The sequence below is a fragment of the Gallus gallus genome, chromosome 1, assembly GCF_016699485.2.
Source record: "Gallus gallus isolate bGalGal1 chromosome 1, bGalGal1.mat.broiler.GRCg7b, whole genome shotgun sequence".
NCBI lineage: Eukaryota > Metazoa > Chordata > Aves > Galliformes > Phasianidae > Gallus > Gallus gallus.
In genome coordinates this window covers 89432438-89456015 of record NC_052532.1, presented here as the reverse complement: position 1 = coordinate 89456015, position 23578 = coordinate 89432438, and the positions used below count along the sequence as shown (strand labels likewise).

The 23578-nt window shown below is 38.2% G+C and overlaps 1 protein-coding gene across 4 annotated transcripts in view; it reads right to left on the bottom strand.

Annotated features, from left to right (window-relative positions):
- EPHA3 (EPH receptor A3) overlaps positions 1–23578 on the bottom strand; it is a 221216-nt gene that overhangs the window by 148156 nt on the left and 49482 nt on the right. For all 4 annotated transcript variants that reach the window (NM_205430.3, XM_015295857.4, XM_040669158.2 and 1 more), the window contains one exon: positions 1454–2114. In NM_205430.3, the coding sequence (NP_990761.2) occupies positions 1454–2114 (661 nt within the window). The remainder of the gene's footprint in view (positions 1–1453; positions 2115–23578) is intronic.

The window sequence follows — 23578 nt, the reverse complement described above, 5'->3', positions numbered from 1 at the left end:
TCACGTGTAGTTTAAATTCTAACCCAACAGCTTTCAACTATCCACAAGAACAAAAGGTTTTGTAGTTAGCAAGACTATATGCAGTAGCTGGAAGAGTATCACCAACTTTTAAACATTATTAGCTATAGGAAGCCCTAACTGAAGCATTTCTGCACAATATCCACTCCTCATTTTAGCTCTTAGCAGTACAGTTTAATTTGTTCTTCTCAGTATCTGTATCTATCTGCAAAAAAAAACCAAATACTCAGCTCCCCAAGTTATTCATATTTAGGGCAAAAAAAGAAAAAGAAAAAAATCAAATAACACTCATACTCCACTCCTGCAAATCTTACCTGTCATTTCCTGAAAGAGTCACCATAATTACAGGAATGTTTTGCAACTACACAGCTATACATACCCTGGCTCAGTCAGGCCCTAGTAGCCCTCCAGCACTCCTGTGTTTTACATAAGATTGCCTTCAAACTGATGAAAAAGGAAGAAGCTTTTCTCAGCCAGGTTCAGAATAGTAACATATCAATAGCTTTGAAATTTCTGTTCTTTTAGATACATGCGTATCTGCATACGTACCTGCACACCACACAATAAATATCTCAGCTACTACTCCTTCCATCTATGACCTTTCCAGACATTTACATTTAACTTCTGGTCATTTACCCAACAAAGACAATTTAACAGATCCAGGCACTATGAAAACAGGTTAAAATTTCAACTAGTTAAAAAAAATCCACACCATATTTCTGTAAAAAGCAAAATGTAGACCACTAGGGTTTTGGTTAATATTCAAGTTAGATAAATACGTTATGTATTTTTCTAACATCTGAAAGACCATTTCTGGAAAAAAAAAATCAACATCTCTGGTGTACGTCTCTGTTCTTGGGAGCATTCACATAACCACAGTTTGCAGAAATCAAGAAGTATGTAGAAAATGATTTTGAGTTGTATACACGAGCACTCATGAGAATGTAGTTTTGAAATTCAAACATTAATTTTCCAAATGCATCTACGTGTAGGGACTACACTACCTGAACAAATGCTATATATTTTTTTCTGATCAACCCCAACTAATCAATGCAGCTCAGCAGTAGATATTAACTACTTATACATCAAGACACAAAGTTAAGAAACGCTCACAAAAAAACAACATATTCCAACATAACAAATGCATTTGAGACAAGTATAATCTACCGAAAGGAATTCCAAGAACGATAAGAGAAACTAGACTTGCTACATAATGTATCAGCTAAAAATCAATTTTTTAACCTTGTCAAATATTTCAAAATCAAATTACATTATTTACACAGACCAAATAAACCCTATTTCCATGGCAATTTTATGGACTAATTTATTTCTCTCAAGAGTTTGCAGAAAATTAACGTGACCCAATACACATAGTAGGGACATAAAGGGAAAGCTCTGTTAATAATTGAGCTATGAACATGGAGTGCATCGTTACCTTGGCACGCAAAGCCTCTCTCTTCATAGCCAGCATTACACAAGCACTTCCCTATGGGCACTAGCCATTCTCCTTCCGTGCTGCAGTACATCTTGGGTGGCTCTTCCTCCTTGGAATGATTGACACAAGAACCCCGCACCTCCACCAGGGACTGGGAGTCCATAGGAACTGTATCTGGAAACATGGCGAGGTTCTTGACAGTGAAAGGGCACTTCTTGAAGTACACTCGCACCGAGACTAAGGCAACACATGCACCTACATCTTGGAAAGCCAAGTAAAAGCCCTTCTTACTAACAGGTCCCACCTCACGGACTTCGGTATTCAGCTTGAGAATCCGGTCCCCAAGATCCATCTGGGTGAAGCTCTCATCAGCCGCAATGGTGTCAATCTTTGTAAATTGGTGCTCTCTGAACTTTGCCAAATGGTCATCATCGGATTCCATGTAATACAGATTGAAAGTCTCTTTGCAAGTGCCCAGAACTAGAGGGATACTATTGCAGTCCCTCAAGGTAAACTTGAGCTCCACATATATCTTCTGCGCTGAATTGCGTGGAATCCAGTTTGTTCGCAGCCAATTGTTTTGACTGTGATCCATAACATTGCACACTTGGTAAGTTCTGATTGGAGTATAATGCTCATCAACACCACTAATTTCTTCCCACTGGAGAAACAAGAAGAGAAAGAAAAAAAGGAAATATTTTGAGATTAACAACCATATCAATGAAAACCACATTTAGAGACAAATTCTGTGAAAAGTCAAAGTCACAAAGGATCTGATCATACTTTGGACATCAATATAAAGTCTGGCTGAACTTGCACTTACTATTTTTCTATAAAAACAAACACATTCAGTGAACAGAGAACCCATTCTTAAGAAGTCACTTTTTAGCAAGTTGTAACAACGTGTCCTAAGAGGTACCACAGCTGTTTTACACTATTAAAATCTGATTTCTTAGCCTACACGCAGAGATGTCCCTTCGATCGTGATTCCAATGCGTCTTTATTACAACCAGACTCATCTCAAACTGCAGAGGGTCCTCACTACAACACCACATTTTCGCTGTTAGAATCAAGCTGTACTTCAAATATTAACCAAGATTCAAACTTCAGGTAGTGTTTAAAAAAAAGGCAGCCCACTGGCTACAGCTGAAATTGCATTTTAGTTGGAATAAAATGTTACAAGCTTTAAATTTATTTCAAGCATACCTCAAGCGAGATCAACTGTTATAAGCCCCTGGGAAATAGAGTTCAGCTTAGCCTAGTTTCCAGTTCTTAAAAATTAATGCAAACTTACCTTTAAAATCTTAGTAACTAAGCTCTTCTGTATACAGGCTATGACTCTAAAATACTTTTTGAAAAATGCATTGTTATTGTTTTGAAGCTGACAAACTTACTTGACAGAAAATGAAAGAAAGAGTTTCCTATTTGCGAATTACTCATGAACCAGTCCCACCTGGTTTCTGAAGTCTCTTACTGAACAGAAATATTTGCCATTCATGGGAAAATATGAAATCCGACAGGTGTAACTACAAGAAAACATTTAGTACTAAGTCATTCACCATACGCAACTGAGTGACTTAACAGCATCTTTTTTGGTTTTCTCCCTGAATGGATGACTATGACCACTTGTTCATTTATTTTGTCTTTAAGGACATTATTCTTCAACATATGTCCACAAAAAAAGAAATTGGCAGCCATTCTGTATTCTGTGTGTCATATTATAAAATGAAGAAGCCTTACCACTAGAGTACTAGAATTAAAATACTTCTTACTACGAGCAGTACCCACGACAGGTTCACAGCATCAAAAAGGCCAAAAGCTCCCCCCCCCCCCCCCCTCCATCTAGTCCAATACCCAGTTCAAGCAGGGTCATTTGGAGCAGACTGCTTATGATTATGCCCGCTCAAGTTTTTGAACATCTCCAAGATGGACACTCCACAACCTCCCTGAGCAGCCTGTATCAGTGTTCAATTGTGCTCAGAGTAAAACGTTCTTACATTTAAACGGAATTAACTACATTTCAGTGTGTATCCACTGCTTTTTAGCTCTTGCTGGGCACTGGAGGAAGAGTCTGGTTCCACAGCTTTTGTGCACTGTCATCAGCCACCTATACACACTGCTAAGATCTCACTGAGCCTCATGATCTTCTGTTCTATTCTTAAAACTTAATCACACAAACAAAAAAGGTAAACTCCCATCGTGATAACAAAGCGAATTCTAATAGAGCATATGCTAGCACAACAGCTATGGAAATCCTTGCTTCCCTGTTAACCACATACACATCGTTTGAAAACACTTAACAAAACAAAAGCACAAATGTTGTCCCACTGCAGCAATGCAGCGCAGCTGGAGAGCAACAGAGCTTAAAACTGAGCTACTGCTTGGTAAAAATACTGGAGTGAGATGTGAAGTAGACAGAAATACTTAAGTTTTGAGAAATCACTGCCATCCTCAGGGAAAGCAGACAAAGATTCATTTCTTCCAGGAAAGCATTTTCCCTCAAAAATCAAGTCAAATCAATGTTATAATTTTTATTTAAGACCTCAGTTCAACTATCATTCATTTTATGTAAGCACCTTTTGCTGAAGCATCTACATATAATGCAGAGAAAACATTCAGAAAGAATGTGGCCATATCATAGTAATATCTGAGTGTACTCAGTCCCAGCTGAAGGGGGTGTGGGTACAACTATGAGCTGGTCTGCACAATGAAATTGTCCACACACCCCTGAAGATGTGACTTTAAAAAATGTTATTAAACCAATAGATAAAAGCAGTATAAATACTCTCTCTTTAATTGAAACAAAGTTTATTTTAGTTCACTTTATGGAGCTGATTATACACAAATTTTATCTCTTCCTGACTAGTTCGGCACAGTTAAAAATCACAGCCTTTGCATAAGCATACAGCAGCTGAAACACAGCAGTCTACATCAAGCCAAAGAGCCAGCAGCGCAGGGACTGGGGGTCAAGGTTACCACACCAGCACCCGCAGCCATCAGAAAGATGGGCACCATGTAGCTGCCCAGCAGACAAGTACAAGCTCTTGCCAGGCTCTCAGCCTCAGCTAAGTTCACAAAGCTCAGTGTGGCACCTTCCCCTGGTCACCTATCCTTATGCTTGTGCAGGTACAGCCCGAGCCAGACACGATACAAAAAGCCATTCAGATGCCATTCTCACCTCCCACAAAGCTGGGTATATATCTACTTGACTGTCTGAACTAATAGAAATTGGTTTAGAAAGTTCACCTACTAGATGAAACTTGTCAAGATTATGAAAAAGCATTTTATGGACATTTAAAACAGCTCACACTGACTCATAAGTGATCATCTTATTCTCTCTTCCCTATAGTTTCTTATCATTTCAACATATTTTACACATCCACTGAGATCCAGCTGTTATTCTTTTGGAAAAGTCTCACTGCAATTTTTGTTCATAGCTTTCTTATCTGGCATGCCTATGCAGGCAGCTGAATTACTCGATAAAGGGAGCATCACATCCATGTTCTTCATCTACAGGTTGCAATGCACAGTTATCACTTCATTAATTTGTACAAAAACCAAATGGCTTGGAAACAACTGTAGGTTGCCATACCATTGCCATTTACGTACACAACTGGATTTCAAATCTATCATTGAATACTGAAGCACCACTGAAGGGAAGGCGTAATCTCAGATTGTGCTAACTTGGCCAAATTACTTACACTGCCAAAAAACAATCAGTATCAGAGCTAATGCTTTAGAAAGCTCTAGGGTGAAAAATAAGTAACTGAAATTACAGAAAGAGTGCCTAAAATCAGAATATAAATCTGTGTAGATTGATGACTTCAGTAAGGCTGATGATCAAACTAAAGAAACAAGTAGTACTGCATCTATGTTGCTCATACATCCCAACTATTCCCAGTAAACCACCACACTGCCATCCACAAGCAATCTAAACTCTAAACAAACTATGGGGTTGAATTCCTCTTCACAACTGTCTTTACATACCATCAAAGGCAGGAGCCAGGAGACTGCTCTTCACAGCATAGAAAAGCATCTGAGATCCTCAGTGAGAGGATCTAACTCACACACTGAGGTCACACTGACTGACAATAACTGGGACAGAAAGGATTTTTATTTTCAGAACAGATTTATAGCAGTGAGGTTTTGGTTGTGTTGTTTTTGAATCCCCTTTGTGTTGTTTTTGAATCCCCATCCCCAAGGGAATGGGAAAATTCCTAAGAGTTAGATCATTTTTTTCAAAGCACTTTTGTTATTCAGGCAATTGTCTTCTCTGTGACTCCGTTGGTGATCCCAGTCTAACAATATTTACCTACAATTTTATTTTCCATTAAGAAGTTTGGTATGTTATATTTGGCATGATTTGGTGCAAGCACCATTTTAAATAACATAACTCAATGATTCTAACTGTGGCTAGATAGGACACACCTTGAACTACACAATCACTATGCACTCTGGAACATAGGCTGGGAGAACACTGCTGAGAAATCAGAAGAAACATAACCTCATGAAAGCATCTTCATGTGGTAGGATGCCCCAGTCCTACAAAGCAAATTTTTTCTAAACAAATAAAACACATCTGATATTTCTCTTGTCAGTGCGGTTGCTCTTCTCCCTCTGCAAGGTGTTCATATAAGCCACTGAAGAACCATCATTCATTCAAACTCTGCCCAAAAGCACTTAACGTTTTAATACTGAAAACTGACCCCGCTCTCATCTGCTTGCTTTTAGTATTCAGTACAATTCCTCAGCCAGCAAAAACACCATCTTTATTACACCTTGCTTAGCAATGACAGAAAAGCATGCCTTCCCATGCACACACACTTTCTGCCTTCTGCTACTCATTCAAGCAATTCCCTTTCCAAAAGAAAAGTCCATTCCAATAGCAGTCTCACGTTTCAGATAGTGAAATATTAAGAATTTACATGCACTAACAGAATACCAAAGGCTAATAATGTCTTTTTTTTTTTTTTAACTCCCTGACTGCCAGGCAATTACAGTAAAAAGAGGTAATTACGCGTGACAGAACTAATGAAGCTCAACATCCTACAGACATACATCTCATGCGTGGTGCTCAACACAGACTCTGGTGTCTAACAAAAAAGGTAAGAGAATAAAAGTATATTCCTCACTGGGAGCACTAAATGCACATACTTGCTCTCTTCTCCCTCCCTCTTCTCCCATTACTTATTTTCACAAATCTCATAGGAACTTCAGTCTCCAAAGAGCTCGGCTTCCCTGGGAGGCTGTCAAAATTCACCTCTGGGCTCTATAACCAGTAAGTGGCATCTTCTTCTTCCTTGTGTATATACACACAATTAAGTGCACGTGTATCTGGGTAGTTCCACCTCCCACAGAGTTCATGCTAAAAAGAAGGCAGATAAAGGCCACAATGTATAAAACCATAACCTTAGTGCAGACCCTATGCATTTAAATTTTAAGAGTAAAAAAAGTGTCCGTATTTGCACACAGAGAATCAAAACATTAAAAGTCAGGGTTTCACGTAGTACGTGGAGCACTGAAATATTCTGAAACTGTAATTACACATGTTCAAATCCATCAAGTACTGAGATCAATGGTCAGCAAATACTTGAGACATGACACTTTTGTAATACTGCTTAGTAATGGTCTTTGCTTCAGTGAGTAATTTTACATGATTTTTTTTTTCTTTAAACACAAGGAGGAAAGATACAGCTGACAGGTCACAAAAAACCCTGGTGAGATTAAAGATAATATTTCATAGAATCATAGAATGGTTTGTATTGGAAGGGACCTTTAAGATCACCTAGTTCTAAACCCCATCTACAGGCAGGGACACCTCCCTCTAGACCAGGTTGCTCAAAGCCACATCCAGCCTGGCCTTGAATGCTTCCAGGGAGGGGGCATCCACAGCCTATCTGGGCAACCTGTTGCAGAGTCTCACCACTGACACAGTAAAGAATTTCTTCCTAATACCTAGTTTAAATCTACCCTCTTCCAGTTTAAACCATTTCCCCTCAATCTGTCACTAACATGCCCTTATAAAAAAGCCCCCCCCAGCTTTCCTGTAGGCAATTTCCTGACAAAAAGTAAATTCCACTGAAAATAAATGATCTGCATCACAAACAACTATTTGCATAGTGTTTTTTTGTTTGTTTGTTTTTCCTCCAGGAAACAACTTAAAAGAGCAGATACATTAAATGTTAATACATCTCTGTCAAAAAAAAGTTCATTTTTTGTTTTGGAAAAATCAAAGTGTTATCAATAAATACGTTCTTAGGCCAAAGAAATCCAGGTCCTATTACATCTTTGTCAAGATGATATTGCAACAAATTGTTTCATGTATTTGTCACTGTAATAGTTACGAATCCTTCAGCATTACACAATGCTGTTACTTATCTTAAGCGTCGGAAGTTCTCACTGACAAATCTTTCATTCGCTTGTTGCATCCAACGCTTGCCAAAGAATCCTTAATCCTGCTTTTAGGGGACATCGGCCATTAACTCTGAGTATGAGCACTATCACAGTTGAAATACTGAAATAAAACCCCATGCATCTCCTATGAAAGATGTCTTATGATAGGCAAGGCTGTCAGAGGGAGCTGAAAACCAAAGAAATCCTTTTGATTGGGAAAAAAAAAAGCAACAACAAACCAAACCTTTAAGCTCAGCCATTGCTACCACGGACATTTGTATCTTTAAGCCACTTCCTAACAGCTTTCTGCTTGTTGCCTTCATAACATGAAAATATAATTCATGCTAAGTATGAAACATCTGATATACTCTATATCATGACAACACAAAAGGTAAGATGAAAGGCATTAGGCATGGGAGTATTTACCACTCATCTAACTAAAAAACAAACAAACAATAAAAGAAAAAAAACTCATGATTTGTTGCGAGTTTAACCTAAAAAAATCCTCCAGTATGATAAAAGGGAATTAGGTAATAATTAAATACATATTTAAGTTAATATTTATCTTTCTGCACTGCACATTATTCAGTATTCAGAAGATTTGTGCCCTGCTGAAGCGTACGTTTGGGAAATGCCATTAGAATTTAAAACTATATGAATAACATTTCCTTTAGTTTAGTCCTTAGATCTACAGACTTGGTTTTTAAACTGTTATGCTAAATACATCCATATTCAGTTCATTAGGATAATCACACTGTATATGCGTTGACGGTGACTTTAACATATTGGCTATGAAGTTCAGTATATAGGAAGACTAATTTCTCAGCTCCTTGAAAGCAGAAAGATTTTTCAGAGAGAGACTTCTACAGACAACAAGCAAAACTTTGAGAAGCAAGGAAATCAATCAACATAAAAAATAGTGAACATTTTAGGATAGCTCAAAATTAGAAATAATATCCAACTAACAAGTGGAATTTTCCCAAAACACTATACTAAATAGAAACAGGAAGCAAAAGCTCTGAAAGCCTGTGCTTAAAAGAAACTCCACAGTGATCATAGCAGAGAAGAATGCAGCCCAGACCAGCTCACCAGTATGAAAACACTGTCTTTATAACATCACCGAAGGCACTGACACAAACCCCATAAATCCCACTCAGCTGAGATCAGAGGACAGAATGATCAGATTTGGGAGTTTAATAAATTTGAGAAGCATCATAGTAACCTTTTTCTGTGCTTTCAAAAATCAATGAAGTTACCCACTGGCACTCTTCCACTATTTTTAGTGCTATCAAAGTTAGAAACAAAGAACATACACAATGAAATTACCTTTGCTAAATACACAAGTCTAAGACACAGTCTTTGGTAAAGTTTTCCTTAATGCTATTTTAAGACTTCATTTTCCATTAATTAGTCATACCTGTTAAATGAAAAGGCTTCAGTGGGATACTAGGAACAATGTATTGGTATAAAATTACATACAAAAATATTCAATCTAAGATTCACTTCATGAGTAGTCTCATGCGTTATTCCCCCTTCTGCTCAGTTATGTGCTAATCTTCACATCTGGGGGAGCAGATTAAATATACCCAATGGCACAGCACTGTATTTAGGAGATTTTGTTTGTAACTTCAAACTAAAAAGTTATGTCTTCCTTATAAAAAAAGTAAAGCAGTCTCACAATTACAACTAATTCTGCCCCCCCAAAAAAACAACACCTAAATTTCTTGTCTGATATGAGCTCAGGTAAAATGAGAAATTCCTTGAAAGTATCCAGATAATATTTGACCAACGCAAATTTTTGCTATGCAAAACATAGCTCAAGATTTACCCCCAGATTATCCAAAACACAAATAAATCTAAGGGAATATCCTGATCTTTTGGTCTGTTTGGGTGTTGCGTTTTTTTTTCCCCCCACTACTGTAAGCTAACCCCAAATTGATGACATGTAGGAAAAAATCGCATGCATTTAAAATGACAACAAAAAACCTAACCAAAAAACTCAAGCCGTATGAAACAAAACGTGTTCATCTCATAGTAATGTTGAGCATCTGGCAAGTAGCATAGTACAATGTATTCTAACACAATGTATGTTTAGAAAGGATGCCAAGAGGACCAAGATAACTACTACTCACCCTTCCCCCAGTATGCTACTCTTTCCTGTCTTCCACTCCATCCCCATGAACAGCACATACAGTTTGCATGTCTGTAGCTACCACAAAGAGCTATAAAGAAGCTCTGCTGCCAAGTAAAAAATGCCCCCATGCGCTGCAAGGCAGCCCACCTGTCCTCACCACAATGCTAGGGGATTGACTGGAGATGATCAGCGCCCCATGATACAAACAGAGTGAGGTGGAAAGGACCGCCACTCCCTCCCTCTACCTCCTGCAGCTGCATCATCCTCTGCTACCTGCAGCACTGTCACAGTGGTCAGAATCTTTCAGCATAAATATATAAAATACCAAAAACAGCGTTAAATGCATTAATGCCTCCTTTTCTATATAAAACAACAAATACTACAGTAATTGGATTAAGAGTGCAACACTATTTGTCGATACCAAGCACTGACAGACACAGTATTTAAGAATGCAAGAGCATACACACCATCATGGCAATGTTAGACTAAGAATTAAAGCAAACTGCAGAAATAGAAGTCATCTTCTTTTTTTTCCTCCATCTCTAATTGCTAGACAGCTGAGTACCTTGTCTTCAGAGCTGTGAGGACAGCTGATTCTCACCCTTCTGCAAGCAAAATTCCCTAAATCACAGTGAGGTTAAAGGGTCACTCCAATGAGAAAAACATCTGACTTCACCTCTCTAACAGACAACTGAAGCCAAAACTCAAATGCTGGTTACGAACTTGGGCAAGGAAAACCTTCACAACTTCATTTTCTCTCGGCATCTTGTCTCCTTGAGAAACAGACCTCAGTTGAATCTATTTTGCAAGTTAATAAGATTTGCTGAGTTCCTCACTCTGCAGTCCTGTGGTTGAAATCCCTACTACACTACTACTCCCAAAACAGAGCCTCTCATCCACTTGCATCCCACAGACTAGGGAAGATTCGCTCCATGCATAACTGCTTCTGGGATGGAAATAAACAGCTGTTTAGTACAATGAGTATTTCAGCAAGCAGAATTTTATCCCAGATGGAATATACCCAAGACTGTGGATACAGCAATCTGGTAAAAAACTTTCTCTTAGGTACAAGTAGAGATGATTTTACACTTCACATCAGACTTAACACTTCCAGTTATATGGCTCCTCTAATCAATTAGGAAATATTAAGCATAAAAACCATTACTCTCTGCTTCCTCTAAAGCACTGTGAATGTTGCCAGGCCATGTACTGACAGCCAGCTTTTACATAGAACTGACAGCGGACAAGCAATTCAAGAATAGAAGGAAACCAGATCTCCTCCAAACTATTATTTGCTTGCCAAGTGACTCTGAAGAGAGCCCACGTCCACACTTAGGCCTCAGTTTTCTGACACGTAGAATAGGAAGTAATTGAAAGTGAGATATAGACAGATACTTGTAATACTGATGATAATTCTTCAAAGATCCTTAAAACTTAAGCAATCTCATTGTTACTTAGCCACACTTTAGAGCACACTAATATTACTAAAGAAGTGATGGAGGAAGTTTTTCCACACAGAGAGTGGTGACATATTGGAACAGGTTGCCCAAGGAGGTTGTGGATGCCCCATCCTTGGAGGCATTCAAGGCCAGGCTGGATGTGGCTCTGGGCAGCCTGGTCTGGTGGTTGGCAACCTTGCACATAGCAGGGAGGTTGAAACTAGATGATCATCGTGGTCCTTTTCAACCCAGGCCATTCTATGATTCCATGATTCTATAAAGTTCTCATTACTGTAGAGGTAGTGACTATGTTCATTACTGTTTTAGTTATTACTTGGACTACAATAAGAGAGTGATCATGCCTACACAAGGGCTGCACCAAAAGTAATGCCTCTTATTTTATTATGTCATCCCCTGACATCAGAGATGGATGTTAGTGGTATGGCAGTAGAAGTTGAACCTTCTGACCAATGTTCCATTTTACATGCAGATTTTTATGAGCGCAGCATGCAAGATTTGTTCATCACTGGTGAAAATGCATAGCAAATAGTGGTGACTGTGTTGAAAAATAGCATTTTATAGCTGAGAATTTGCTCTATCAACTAGTGTTATTGTGCTCTTTGTAGCTGGAAAATAAATTGAAGGTATTACTTTTGGAGCAATTTCTATACTTTAATTTTTTTTCTTTTTTTTTTTTAAAGCACCAGAAGATGGTTTCAGAAGCAGCAGCAAGTGGGAATTTCTAAACATGAAACCACCACATGAATAGGAAAACGCCACTGCAACAATGAAGTGGAAAACATTTCTGGCACACAAACATTTAACAATTTACATTTCAAAAAAATCTCTGCCATTTCCTTGCTTATTTTTCTGGTAAATATAAACACAAAAGTACTTCCATCAAAATGCACAAAACAGGTGCATAATGTATCATTTATTTGGTACAGCCGGTCTTTCAAAACAACGTATTTTTACACAATGGTATTTCCTAAAGAAATCCCAAACCACTCCATGTTCTCCTATTGTCATTAACAGAGCACTGACTGTACAGTGAAATTCAGTAGTGTTGTGCTGAATGTAACTGTAAAATGTAGCAGCTGGCTGTATTAGAAATGGCATTCTTCCAGGTCTCAAATGTCTTATTTATATACAGTGGAATCCTGCCAGCTGTTTAATATTTAGGGCTAATAAATACAATTGGCAGTACTACTGCACAAGCACAAGTAACACAAATACATACAAAACTACTTCCCAACAGAAAACCCGATTTGTTCTTCAATGATTAAACCAAAGTCAGATACAAAGTCCTGAGCAAATTTTACGTAGCTGTCTTTTTTCTTTTTCTTTAATCTGAACAATATTTGCTTGTTTTCTAAATACCAAACTAAATAGGAAAAACTATCAGGAATCTTGATGCCAGCTGCTTTAAGACCAACAAAGCCTTCATCCAGGGTTTTCCAGAAACCATGAATAAAGAGAAATTGGCAAGGAGAGCATGCTGGGGTGGAAAGAGAGGAGACTGTCAGGGCAGGCTTCCAGAGATGACTGACTATTCACGGTGAGCAGTCCAGAAGGGATATGCATCCCCATGAGCATGTCCATGGACACACAGGACTACTACCATCTCCCTCAAGCAGATAAACCCACACTGAGTGGAAAGTAAGCAAAGCACATCTGAGACACAAATGGGACAGAGCTGCCCTACGAGTAGAGTTTAGATTTGTTTGGTATTGCCACTTCTCAAGCAGACATGATGCTGGTGTGGGCACTATATCAACACCTCAGTACCACAGCAGTAGGTTACCACTGGGTATAGCACTCTTCCTCGGCAAATCCAAAAAGCCGGCCCCTTTTGCAGGCAGCCCCACGAACCAAGGACAGTTTCAGGCTTTGTGGCTTCCACCATGACTGCTGCCTTCAGGGCCCACCACAGGAAAGAGCCCTGCACCACAAAGAACAGAAGGGAAACACTGAGACTTCTGCAATAACACCTGGCTTTCCCGGAAACTTACTCCAACTCCTTGGCACGATCTAGAGGGAGAACTAATCTAGAAATGGGGAGGCTTAATTTGTGTAAAGGAAGCACAGTTAATACCTCAGATTCATGTGAGAGAGCAATTTTATCTGAAAACATCAGACAACTTCCATGACAGATGGAGCCCACAGTCAACTCCATAAAAGGCCGTCTACTGTAATTACCATCAGTTAGAAGAAATTGGTCGTTGGCTTTTTTCTTAGTTCACATACTAATTTCTGACATTCCTCATCTAAGCAGTGTTCCACACTCATACACCTCCACGTGCCCATCTTAATATTTCTTAACAACTTGAGGAGTCATCCTTTCATTCGTCATTTCACACTTTCACTTGAAACTGTATTTTTGAGTCTAGTTACTTAAACTACAAAGTTCACCATCATGTCTACCAGCAGAAAAATGCTTAACAGGCATGTCATCCATTAACATCATCTACTTAACATCCACTTATTCAGTTTCAGCTCAGCTGGTGCAAACAGCTACGGCAGCCCATTGCCTAGATGTTTCCCCTCACATGTCTTTATTCAGCATCCAATCTCAGTCCTCCTACAACCCTGCCACATCTTTCAACTATGGTAACATCCACAGACCATACCTCCTCCCTTCCCTTAGCTGTACTGAGAGCCTTCTCTTTCAGCCTTTTTATCTGGACTCGTATTCAAATCTGGCAATCACTCTCAGAGAGAGGCTTTATAGAGGTCAGGTACACAAATGGTTTCCTAGAAGGAGTAATGTGGCACCCACCTCCCTGATACAAGCTTACAGTCAGCTAGCTGAACCTGTGACAAAAGATAGACAAAATTAAATCAGCAGGTCCCTACAAAAAGCCAAGAAAACTCAACATTTTTTCCTCCTAAGATTGCCTTTTTCTTCCCATAGAAACCAACACACACATGCACACACAACCTTCTCAGAGGAAACAATATCTGAAATCCTGTCTCAGCCGCTATAACTTATCTTCAATAGGGTTAAGCCAGAAGCAATTGTGAGATGAACCTGAAAAGCACTGACATGGAGTTTCCTTGAACGCCTTGTTTGGGCAGCACTGCCAAAAATGGCAATAAATATAAATAGTAAGGGTATTAGTTTTTAAATCCAGATATTACAGAGGGTCTTGAAAATTAAGCACACTTTGAAATCAGACAAGAGTCATTAAGTTCAAAATGCTAAGTAAGTTAAAAGTACCTTTAAAAAGATTACTATTCTTTTGTCAACTGCTGGGTCAAGAGAGTAATGATAATTATTACATTCTTACTGTAATTCTAAGGAAATTAATTTTCTCACCCTGCAATTAGGAAAAGTTAGTGCTGTGTGCATATTTCTGCAGTTATTTTAATTGAAAACTGTTTAATACAGGAACTCATAACTTCACACTTCATATTTTCCAAAGACAAATTTGCTTCAGTTCAACACGAAGAAAGTAATTAGACTGGGAATACTGGGGACAGTCCAGATATCTTCTCAACCTCTGGCTAAGTTGCTCTTAATTTCTCAAGGCTCTGAAACAATTATTAAACAATTACTTTTCATATGACAAGCTGGGGATGAAAGACGAACTCATGTCTAATTTAATATGAAAAACAAACACAAGTATCTCAGCTAGGCTTTTAACCAAAAGCTCTTGAGGAGCTACAGCACTAACTCACCTTCACACTTCTACACTACAGGTAAATCAGAGACATATCGGTTCTAAAAACTTTCAGTTCATTATTTGAGAAACCATACACATTGGGAACTGCAAAAGTTAAACATGTCAGAGAAATTCATTTTTGTATGTGTAGAATACGTGCAGGAAAAAAGGTAGTGAACTATAATCAGCTAAGCTACTGGGCAATATTCCAATTCGATCTGTTTCAGCCTTTGGTAAGCAAACTCATTAGTTCAACACCCCACCACTGCTACCCTTAAAAAACAAACAAGCCACTCATTGCCCACACAAGGTTACCCACATCTTACACACTATCTGTGCTGTAGACCTAGCTCACAGGTCACTGCAAACCCAAGAAGTCTAGGAATCTTCTAGGAATTGGATAAATGCAATACTAAATGTACTGCCATATTTTAGGGAAGCTCCACAAAGTACCTCACATCTAAATCTCATTCCATAGGTATATTTACATATTTACTATCTGGGAGGTTGAAAGACATCAGCAGGAACAGAAACTTCTGACCTATAATCATACTAACAAAATTCTTCCATAAGACCAAATATTTAAACGTGTTGTGTATTTAATTTTCTAGCTTGCTTTGGTATATGGAAAATGATATGCTTCAAGACATACACTTCGCTAATTATTATCCTTACTACCAATACCTTACTGCAAAGATAAAATACGGTACAGAGTATTACTCCAAATCTAAACAGTGCTCATTAGCTGTGGTGCTGAAAATATTTCTGTAATTTACTTTTAATTATTCACGCTTCATTTCTTTGCCATAACTAGCTTGCATATAAACATGCTCAATAGTACAGCCCTGCGGTTTTTATATTCAGATTGCCTCATTTCTAGGTTCTGGGGTTAAAAAAAAAACAAAGTTAACCTTGCACTGCTCTCAGTAAGACACTGATTACATACTGTGACAAACTCAAAATGAAAAGCACTGCACATGGGAGATGCTTTGTTTTTCCTCTCTCCTCTTTCACCCCAAAAAACACAGCACTAAACAAACGACAGTCTGCTGGGAAGATGTATCAATAAATGTGAGCGTGTTCAACTCTGTTCTCTGCACTTGCAATAGCATAGGAAAAAGTTCAGACAAGAATTTCACTGTTATATTTATTTTGACGAATTGTAGCTTTAGAGGTTAAAGTTTATGCAGAACCAGAATACAATGAAACTCTCTATTTGCCCATCAGTAGTAACCATATGGCCTTCCATACTGTCCTGACAATGAACCCAACACTAGTGAGGGAATCACCACTCAAAGGATAAGAGATAGCCTAACCTTCACACTGTATCTCATTCCCCTGGGCTCCTCCTGCCCAAAGGTCAGAAACTGAGTTCCTATGTCAAATTATTTATGCTTCTGATAAAGAAGACTCAATCTCAGGCTCTGAGATAAGACCACCACACACTTTATATTTAAGCTAAGCCTTTGAAGTCCTGTAAGCCAGAAGATAAAAATTACATTTGAATATACACTGTTAGGAAAGTTACCATATGTAGATAGCTGCCTTTTTCGATCTTCAGCTTTAGTCATTCACTTCCCAGTGTCCATTTGAACATATTGAGAAAACAAAATTCAAAACCCCCAGGTTTCTGACTGAGAACCTTAGTGCCAGGAATCCTTGCTGCTGCCACGACCAGAACACCCTTGTGATGGATGGCACCTAGTGAGAAACCCATCACATGAAAACATTTGGAATGTACTACAAGCCACAGGAAACAGGAAAAAAAAAGTTGGTATTGCTGCTGATTTATAACCTATGAAATACAGCTAGTAACGCAGATTTGCTGATATGCAATGAAGTTCAAAAGTGCATTTTGTAGTTATTTCACATGTGAATATGAGCCAGCATATGCAGTTATTTCATATGTGAATATGAGCCAGCATCCTAACAGGCAATGTTCTGGGACATGGGAACTGCTACGGCTTGGACTCTATATACCACTTACAGCAGCAGAAAATGTGAGGGAGGATGTAGAAAGCTGACAAACCTAACACTCTAAATTCCATTTTTGAAAGGATTAACAAACAAAAAAATCACTACTGATCAACCTCTGCGATACAATATCCAAAACCAAAGGAGTCAGAAAAAAAAAGAAATACAACCAGTGTTAAATATTCATTTTACCTTTGATAGCACCAGAACTCATATATTTCACATACCAAAACTTCAAGTGGTAAGACTAACAGTTGTCATGAAAATTTTATTTTCCCCACAGAACAGCCCTAAAAAAATACACATTTATCTGTCTACGCTACAGTTTGGCAGGCATAAAAGACAATTAATTTTAGAAATAAATTAATCAGGATTTCCAACTAACAAAATACAACTTAACTTTGAATTCACTGAAGCATTTGATTCAGGTGAGGATATATACCTTATGCCCAATAGTTTTATAATCTATGCATTAAGCATTTCAGAATACTATGGCTTGCCAATTTCAAATGCCATCTCATACTAAATGAAGAACTGCTTCCTGTAATGACACTCTTCCTACTGCACTCCACAAATAAGGATATTTACAAAAGGAAAATCATTCTATTGCTATTTATTAATTTCCAAATATTTATGGAAATTGAGTCTTGAAATCCAGTGCAAGTAGTAAATAAAGTATGCTTTGATTGTCTTGATTGGAGTGTATCCAGATGTAGCTTTAACTCTTCATTCACAGACTTGCAGATATTTTGAAAATAAAATTAGAAAACATTATTTATATGACATTATTAAGACAACAAAATAGACTTGTGTGGAAGGAAGCCCAAGTGGATTTAAAAAAACTTTTCTTAAACACCACTGGGGTAACATTTTTCATGATAAAGTACACCCTGTATATCCCACATACACATATTTTGTACTGGGACTTATTTGTTATTAAAGCATTTTAAACTATGAAAATTCAGTTTCCCATGAAAAATGCTGGACTGAAAATAGGACAAAAGCCTTCTGCTTTGAAGAGACATGACAAGACAGTAAAAGCATGGCTAAATTATGATTTATACTAACGTCCACATGTACGGGTTCCTGTATTCAAGCATAGAACAGTAATTTACATACTAGTTTTAGGAAAGATTTTATCTTATTCCCCACAGGTATAGGAGATACAGGTAAGAAAAGGAAACAAAACAGTTTTCTACATAGGTGCTTGAAGGTTTGTGTTATCTTTGTGAGGAAACAAGCATCAACATGCAGTGTAGGTGAGTAATCAAAGTGCCTACAAGCTGACATCAGTTCATAAAAAATTCAAATGACGTTTGTGAACGATCCCAGTTTTTCTGGGAATTAAATGCAGAAATCTAAATGCACAGAACAAATTGGCACGTCATGCTTTTAAGTCTAAGCAGGAGGAAGAACGAAGGACATTAAGTGACAAGAAATTAAAAAAAAGAATACTTCAGTCAGAAAAAAGAACAAACAAAATCCAGTATGAAAGTGAATGAAACTCAGAAACAGCTATGGACAAATGAGGTGAGGAAGGCAAGCCATAACTGAATCAAGTGAGAGACTCAGACACAAGCAAAGCATGCAGTGCAAATGAAGGTGGCAGTGCAAACAAGAACTACTCCCAGTGACGTGGAAGTGTGGGAAGCAAACAAAGACCCCGGTCTGGATCAGCAAGCAGGTATAAAGAAGGACACTGAAGACAGTGAAACAATTCCATGTTGCTTTCCAAGAGTCAGGAAGGCAAGTTCTAATTAAACCTGAAGGCTGTGAAGGTTACACAATACAGAGGTAATGGACTCACATCCTCCAGAGCCAAACTGTAGTCTGATTACAGAAAACTGGATACCTCCACACGCAGAGCATGTAATTCAGCTAAGAATAAAGACCTTGCAATTCTCAAGATGGGACATTTTAGACATTATATTGTTCAGGTTTTTTTCCAAGATTGTCTCACACAGCATTCTAAGGGATTATTCAAAATTCAGTTACTTCCAAGACACTGCCCTTCAGAAATAAACATTGCCTGATTACTTCAATAGCAAGCTAAGATTAAAACACACCAATCAAAATGCATTTCCAAAATACTCTTCATCTGATATTTTTCTCTGTGAAGATCATAGAAATGTACAGGTGACCACCACATGGAAAAGTGACTGAACTTGCACAGTAAATAGGCGAGAACACAGCTCTAAAACAGCTTATCTGCCACTGCTGCTTTGCCCTAGTCCCACCTCCTTATATATGCAGGGAGGAGAAGAAAAGGAGAAAAGTGGCCACGCAGCAAGATGATAAAGGGAGAAACCCATCTGAGTATCATCTTGGTGAAGAAGATCCCAAAAGCAGACTAGAACCAATCAACCAACTAACCAAAAGCCCCAGCAAGGGCTAGTATGATCAATGATCAAAAAATGTTAACACCAGTTTTAAAGCTGGGTCAGGATAACAGGGACTGGGAGCAGGGAAGACCTGGGAAACAACAAGCTGATCAGCCTCTATGCCTAGGAATGTGACAACTGATTTTGGGAACCATTTCCAGGCACATGAAGGACAAGAAAATCATCAGGAATAGTTGTCATGGATTCATCCATTGGAAGTCATTCTTAATCATTTTGATAAACAACTACAATGAAATGACTGACTTGGCATTCAAATTAAATAGCTGCAGGCTCTGTACGCTCCCAATCACATAGGGCATGACAGCTCCTTGCCCAGCTTTAACAGTCTGAGCTGTTGGGCTCCCACTGGACATTCAGTACAGCCTTAGCTGGGACTTACTGTTGCACCTGCCTGACCTTTTTTTAAGTACAGCTAGTACAAGACTGGGATTTGTCTATTTTAGATTACTACTCCTATGATACTGGGCATTTTTCCATATACCACAGCATTTACACACCAAGTGACCAAGAACTTTACCTCAGCAGCCTTTCCCCCCTGCAACCTGTCCCTATTCATGATCCCACCACTACTACGATACTCTGACAGAGACACTCGAACTGAGAAAACACTGAGAAGCTGCTGAATAGCTTATGCAGCAGAAATTGAAGCTGAAATCACATTACAAAGTTATTCCGGCCACTTCAGTTTCAGAGGGGTAAGAAAAAGTGCATCAGGGGTTTTTAATCTATCATTCCCTAGAACTTAATTAACTGTGAGTTTACTGAACTCCCATGAGCACAGTGATAGACCCAGACCTGAGGATAATACTCAAGGTGAAGTCTTTTGCATTTCCAATGCCGAGACATCAGTATCGTCAGAAAATCATAAAAAAAAATGCAAAATGACAGGAGCAAGCTATGAGAAAACTCCACAACACTTGCATGTGTCATGGACATCACAGTTTAAGGCTGGATTTACAGTGTAAAAGCAAGACATAAGGAAAGTCAGCTGAATCAAAAGAAAACTACTATCTAACACTGTACAAGTTGACCATAGGGTATATGACACTTGTTAGATAGCCAATGATCAAACTAGTTAACAGCTTTAGCACTCTCTAGTTTCAATACACTCATTATAAAAATTTTAAATGACTTTTAAAATTCACTTAAAATTTTAATGGCTTACAAAATATCAACAGCAAGTACTGTTGAAGTATCAGTGAACCTCTTAGGAGAATGATACAGCAGAGCACTAGCTCTAATTTGCAAGCATTCTACATCAGAGGGGAAGGGGCACACCTTATCTGCTCAGAGATAGTTAGAGAAGCCGCCATAAGGTGTGGTCATCAACACGTAATGAAACATGCTTGGAACTTTTAGCAAAACTTGGCTCCCCCGCTCATCACCAGTTCAGGATGACCCAAATATAAGCAGCTACCTTTGGTAATACACATAGGTCCATATACTTCCTTTCCAGATTACATGCCCTTCCACACCGATATCACTCTACACACAGCAGTAAAGAGTTGAGAACAGATCCAGAACTGCTCATTTCCTGTATAATTTAAAGAGCAACCTCATTCTCAGTCTCAAAAGAGCACCCCATGTCTGAAGCAAATCATGTGACCGTGCAAGACAAGTTGTGGGGTCCACCTCATCAGTACCACCAGTAAGTACAGCACCAACCTCAGTAAAACAGTACCAGACTACAGGTGATTTAAGTTTAAATTATTAGTTTAGTAGCTGCATTTTACAGCATCTGTATGCATACAGGCCACAAAGTTGTTCCTTTAAATTACGATGAGAGAGCTGTGATCTAAATCATGGATGAGAAACAAGAGTCTGCACAGAATACCTGTGCAAGACCATTTGTCACTGCATAAGAGTACTTTCACAGGCACCTCTGATCTCTTTGCCACAATCACTAACATTTTCTGTTCCACAAGTATGCACCTTAAGGTTTCCGTGCATTTTCAGGGCCTCCACCCACTTCATTAGTAGGAGAAGTATTTTCACTTCAGGGCACGAAAGTATCTCTTGACTTCTTCCAGGCAGTCATTTATTCAAACAGTGCTAATTCAGTCATGACAGCAATTTGGGGTGATGACACATGTGCGATTGAAGTAGGATGAAGTAGGATGAATGAAAAAAGGCCACGTTTAACAACTCATCCACATCTCTAAAGTACAGTGCAAGCACACATGTCCAGCTGTTCTCTCAACTAAGTCAATTTGGTCTTTAAAAGATCTCTGTGGAAACCTGCATATATGGGAAAACAGATACGTAGGAAAGACTCTTTAAAAAGATATGATCAAATAACTGTTAGCAATAAAAAGAGATGTTCCCTGCATTACACCAGAGATGAAGACCAAATCAATTTTGGGATTGCCAAACTCCCATCTTCAACAGTATACAAAGCCATCTGCTTTGACTGAGAAAAGCTCAGAGACAGAGGTTGAGATAGGCCTGCAATGAGGAGCAGACTACTATTTATCGTGGTGAAATGTAGCCGAGATCAGTATTTGGTTTTCCAAATACTTTCTCAAATATTTCTTCTGGCAGGTACTAATTGCTTCTGTGCTTCACATATTTTAACAGCTGGAATAACAACTAAACAAATCTTCTGCAATACAACATGTAGACTCACTATCATGAAGGTACTCTAGTCAAACATTCACTTCTAAACTTCCAAGACAATCCTATTCTACGTGACTATGCGCTTAAGCATGTATTTGTACAAAAACAATGTCTCCCAGAAAGGGCCTAAATTCTATGTTATTATTCACAGTTACTCCTCACAGAATATAGCAGTAGCTTGAAATTGAGGATTTAGCTAAAATTAAAATGACTTGCTACACACTAAATGGTAATAGAAACAGAAATTTACACAATAAAGAATACAGACAGATGGTTGTGGAAAAAAAAGGAATAACTGCAAGAAACATCTACCCTACAAAGTAGGTCATGCAAAGAAAGAAAAAAAACACAAGTGTTCCCAGCAGTGAGATAATGGTACTTACTTTCTATAAGATAAATTCAGGAAAAAGTATTTTTTACCAGTACATTTATTACTTGAAAAGTGGTAGCACTAAGAAGAAGCAATCCCATTGTAGAAGGCATAATAGGAATATGTAAGAATGACATGTTTCTGCTCAGAAAGAGCTTTCCATCTGAATGGTAGATGCTGTTATATAGCATAGATTTGAGAAAGAGAATCCCATGCCTTTTATAATGAATTACCACAGCAAGAATTATTCAATATATCTCAAAATAGAAGTTGAGGTTTTATCAATTTAAACGTCCTGATTTACAGTAACTACAAGTCAAAAAATTCAAGTGGACATTTCTGTATCATTTGAATGCAGATACTAGCACATACAAATGGACAGTCAGCTTATATGCCACTATTTTCTGAAAACTACCCCAAAGCTTAACTAAGGAATAACTGGATGACGTCTGGGTAAAACCTTCTTCTGCTCCGAGCATTCATCAACAAGTACCTAGCGAACACATATTACATCACAAACAGTCCTATAGGACAAAATGATTTTTTTTCCCCCCCAAGTAACTCACTGGGGAAGAAAAAAAAAATATCCCCAGAAAGGACCAGCTTTTAAAACCTACCCAGTTTTCAGGGACCAGTTTTGGCTGAAAGAGCAGAGAAAAGTTGAAAAAGAAGTGTCAAAAGAACACGTATGAGAAAAGCATTACTTTGTCTTCATTTTCTCAGATGAAAGTACATTACAAAAAGTGATCGGTATTTTTTTTCTTGCACTTGATAAGAAAAATGTTAAACGTGGCACAAAACGCAGACGTATGAAATGTTCATTTGCACTTTTTAATTTAAACAGTATATTTTGGTTGGTTTTTACATTAGCCAGAAAGTTTTCATCAAAGCACCCAAAACCCTACTCTTTTTCTGTGCAAGTAGAATGCATTATTCAGCAATTGTGAAAAAAAAAAATGAAAGAATGCATTGAACAGTCTGAAAGTCTGTCACTTCTGTGCACCATACAGAGTAACATAATGCAGAAAATACAGAAAATATTTTTTTGCCTAACAACTTTGTGTCACACTGCTCTTTCACTGTTCTATTTATTTCCAATGAAGAAGAGCTGACTTTCTTAGCAGTAACTGCT